General features: G+C 40.9%; 1 protein-coding gene across 1 annotated transcript; it reads right to left on the reverse strand.

Moving 5' to 3' along the window:
* Nucleotides 1-382: 382 nt before the first annotated feature.
* Nucleotides 383-1,702, reverse strand: LOC147970394 (uncharacterized). The gene is made up of 3 exons (XM_087522645.1): nucleotides 1,568-1,702; nucleotides 1,022-1,483; nucleotides 383-643 (listed from the first exon to the last, which is right to left on the reverse strand). The coding sequence occupies exons 1-3, from the start codon at nucleotides 1,679-1,681 to the stop codon at nucleotides 383-385; spliced, it is 837 nt and encodes a 278-aa protein (XP_087378771.1). The 5' UTR covers nucleotides 1,682-1,702.
* Nucleotides 1,703-2,435: the final 733 nt, after the last annotated feature.

Raw genomic sequence — 2,435 nt, forward strand, 5'->3', positions numbered from 1 at the left:
ATATATTTCATCATTTCCTCCCGGCTTCCTACCCCGTTTCAGCTTCAATAAACAACAATTTCCAGATACTAGGTACTAGTAGATATCAATTTCACAAAGCATTATAGGTACTAGGTAGTACTCCCTCGGTTCCAAATTACTCGTCGTGGTTTTAGTTCGAACTAAAACCACGACGAGTAATTTGGAACCGAGGGAGTACTAGATAATAATTTCATATATACTCAACATGCATCCTCAAGCAGTACAAGGTGATATCGACGACGATCATCATTTGTAGTTCTAGATAAAATCGACGACGATCATCATATGTAGTTCTACATGATATCGACGACGATCATCATATGTAGTTCTAGATGATATAGCCACACACACACATGTAGTTCTAGATGATATCGACGACGATCATCATCCTCAAGCCTGGGTGGTGGGTGTTCCTGATAGTAATTAGGATGGCCTGTCCAACACGAAGATTCTTGCCAACGAGGAATCTCTTCCACCCAACCGAGTTTAAGTCTGTGCGACCGTCTGTGTCCATGCGGTAAGTACAGGTGGCGACGGAGCCCCTTTCGGTAAGGCGTACTCCAGCTGAGCCTTCTTCATCAGGCTCGATACCACAACTCAAAGATAGGTTCTTTGGAAATTTCTGAATAAGAAAAACAAATCAACTAATAAATAGCCTCGCACATACTCTTGCAAATATATTTCTATTAAGTCTAGATTTCTACACTATCAAAAGACACAGTACTACGCATTTGTACTAACTAATCATGAATTCTACTAATAAGTATATATGGATTATCTACACTATTAATAGTTCGTTGGATTCTACACTAATAAGAGCATGTGATCAGACTCTACACTAATGCATATCATCGACAAGATTCCACAAAGCATATCATTGGACTCTACACTAAGCATATCATCGGATTCACTAAGCATATCATCGAATAATTTGCATTTGTAAGTATAACAATAAATCATATATATCATCAAATTACTACAGGCAGTACGTATAACATACCATTTCATGCCGATCGACCATGATACTTGTCAGGCGGGTCACGAATGGCACCCCGACAAAGTCATGACGTGGCGGAATTATGTCCCATAGGTTGCACACCTTCTCCTCGCTCAGCCTCATTCTTTGAGCTATGATGGCTTCATGAAGTGGGTTCTCATCAGCTTCATCGAGTGGGTCCTCATTATCTTCATCATCTTCGTCATCTTCATCATCTTTGTCATCTTCCACCAGGTTGAGATAAATGACAGCCAGGTTGGGTCTTTCTGCTCTGAAGGAGAAGATGATCAACTCACCACTAGTAAGATGCATGTGGGCAAGGAAACGGGCCCATCCATCTCCTCCAATCTGTGACATATTGCATCCTTTCTCGACCTCAATAGTGTACGGCCCCCTAGGAGCCTCAAATGTCACAGTGTCTCTTGTCAGCTTGTTGAATTTCAACCTCACATTGCATGGGACGATCTGTGTAAAAAAAGCAAAATGACACAATGCAGTAATGCCAACACTAAAAATAAAATAGTTGTTACATTTCATCTAATTTCTTACCACCGCATGACGAAAACTCGGCTGGAAGTAGATGCCGAACAGCTTGCCAGTTGCAAGGCTGCTGGTGCACCTTGACTTGCACAGTCGACATAGTGGTGGTGGTGGTGGTGCCATTTTCCTAAAGCGATATGAGCAAAGGATTAACGATTGACTTCACAGGAAAGAAAAACAGTAGCATGTGATATTTTTGGTTCTTTCGCGAGAAGCAATTTTATGGACAAAGCATTTCGGTGGCACCTATTGCCGAAAAAACTTTTCACAAATATCTACCAAATAAGGATACCAACTACCAAGACATTTCATCTCATCTAGCCCCTATTGCCTAAGATAATTGATTAAAAAACAAGTGGCAAATTTAAATAAATTGGCACCTACATTTTGCTAAAAAATAACTTATTACAAAAAAACAAAAGCATCTATCTATCCATGTATAGAAAATAACAATAAAATGGTGCATACTAAATCAACTAAATCAACTAGCCTACTAAATCCAGTAGCATACTAAATCAACTAAATCAAAATGTTCTAAATCAACTAGCCTACTAAATCAACTAAATGAAGATGTTATAAATCAAGTAAATCAACTACATACTAAATCAACTAAATTAAAATGTTCTAAATCAACTAAATCAACTAGCCTACTAAATCAAAATGTAGTAGGGAGGAGTGGTTGTGGATGGAGGAGGGAGGAGGGAGAAGGAGGGGCGACTCGAGGAGGGAGAAGAGAGTAGGATGGAGGAGGAAGATAGAGCGAGGAGGGGCCAGCCGGCAGTGAGTGGAGGGAGGATGGAGAAGGAAGGCAGAGCGAGGAGGGGCCGGCCAGCGGTGACTAGAGGGAGGACGGAGGAGGAGGCTTGTACCGAGTCCA

This window comes from Triticum urartu, chromosome 5A (genome assembly GCF_056163025.1).
Source record: "Triticum urartu cultivar PI428250 chromosome 5A, HENAU_Tu73, whole genome shotgun sequence".
NCBI lineage: Eukaryota > Viridiplantae > Streptophyta > Magnoliopsida > Poales > Poaceae > Triticum > Triticum urartu.

Bases quoted from the DNA above. Each gene is read 5' to 3' on its own strand.
- LOC147970394 (XM_087522645.1), bottom strand. From the start codon at position 1,681: ATGGCACCACCACCACCACCACTATGTCGACTGTGCAAGTCAAGGTGC. The intron at 1,484-1,567 runs GTAAGAAATTAG...TTTTTTACACAG, and splicing joins CGAGTTTTCGTCATGCGGTG to ATCGTCCCATGCAATGTGAG. The intron at 644-1,021 runs GTATGTTATACG...TTTCTTATTCAG, and splicing joins TGGTCGATCGGCATGAAATG to AAATTTCCAAAGAACCTATC.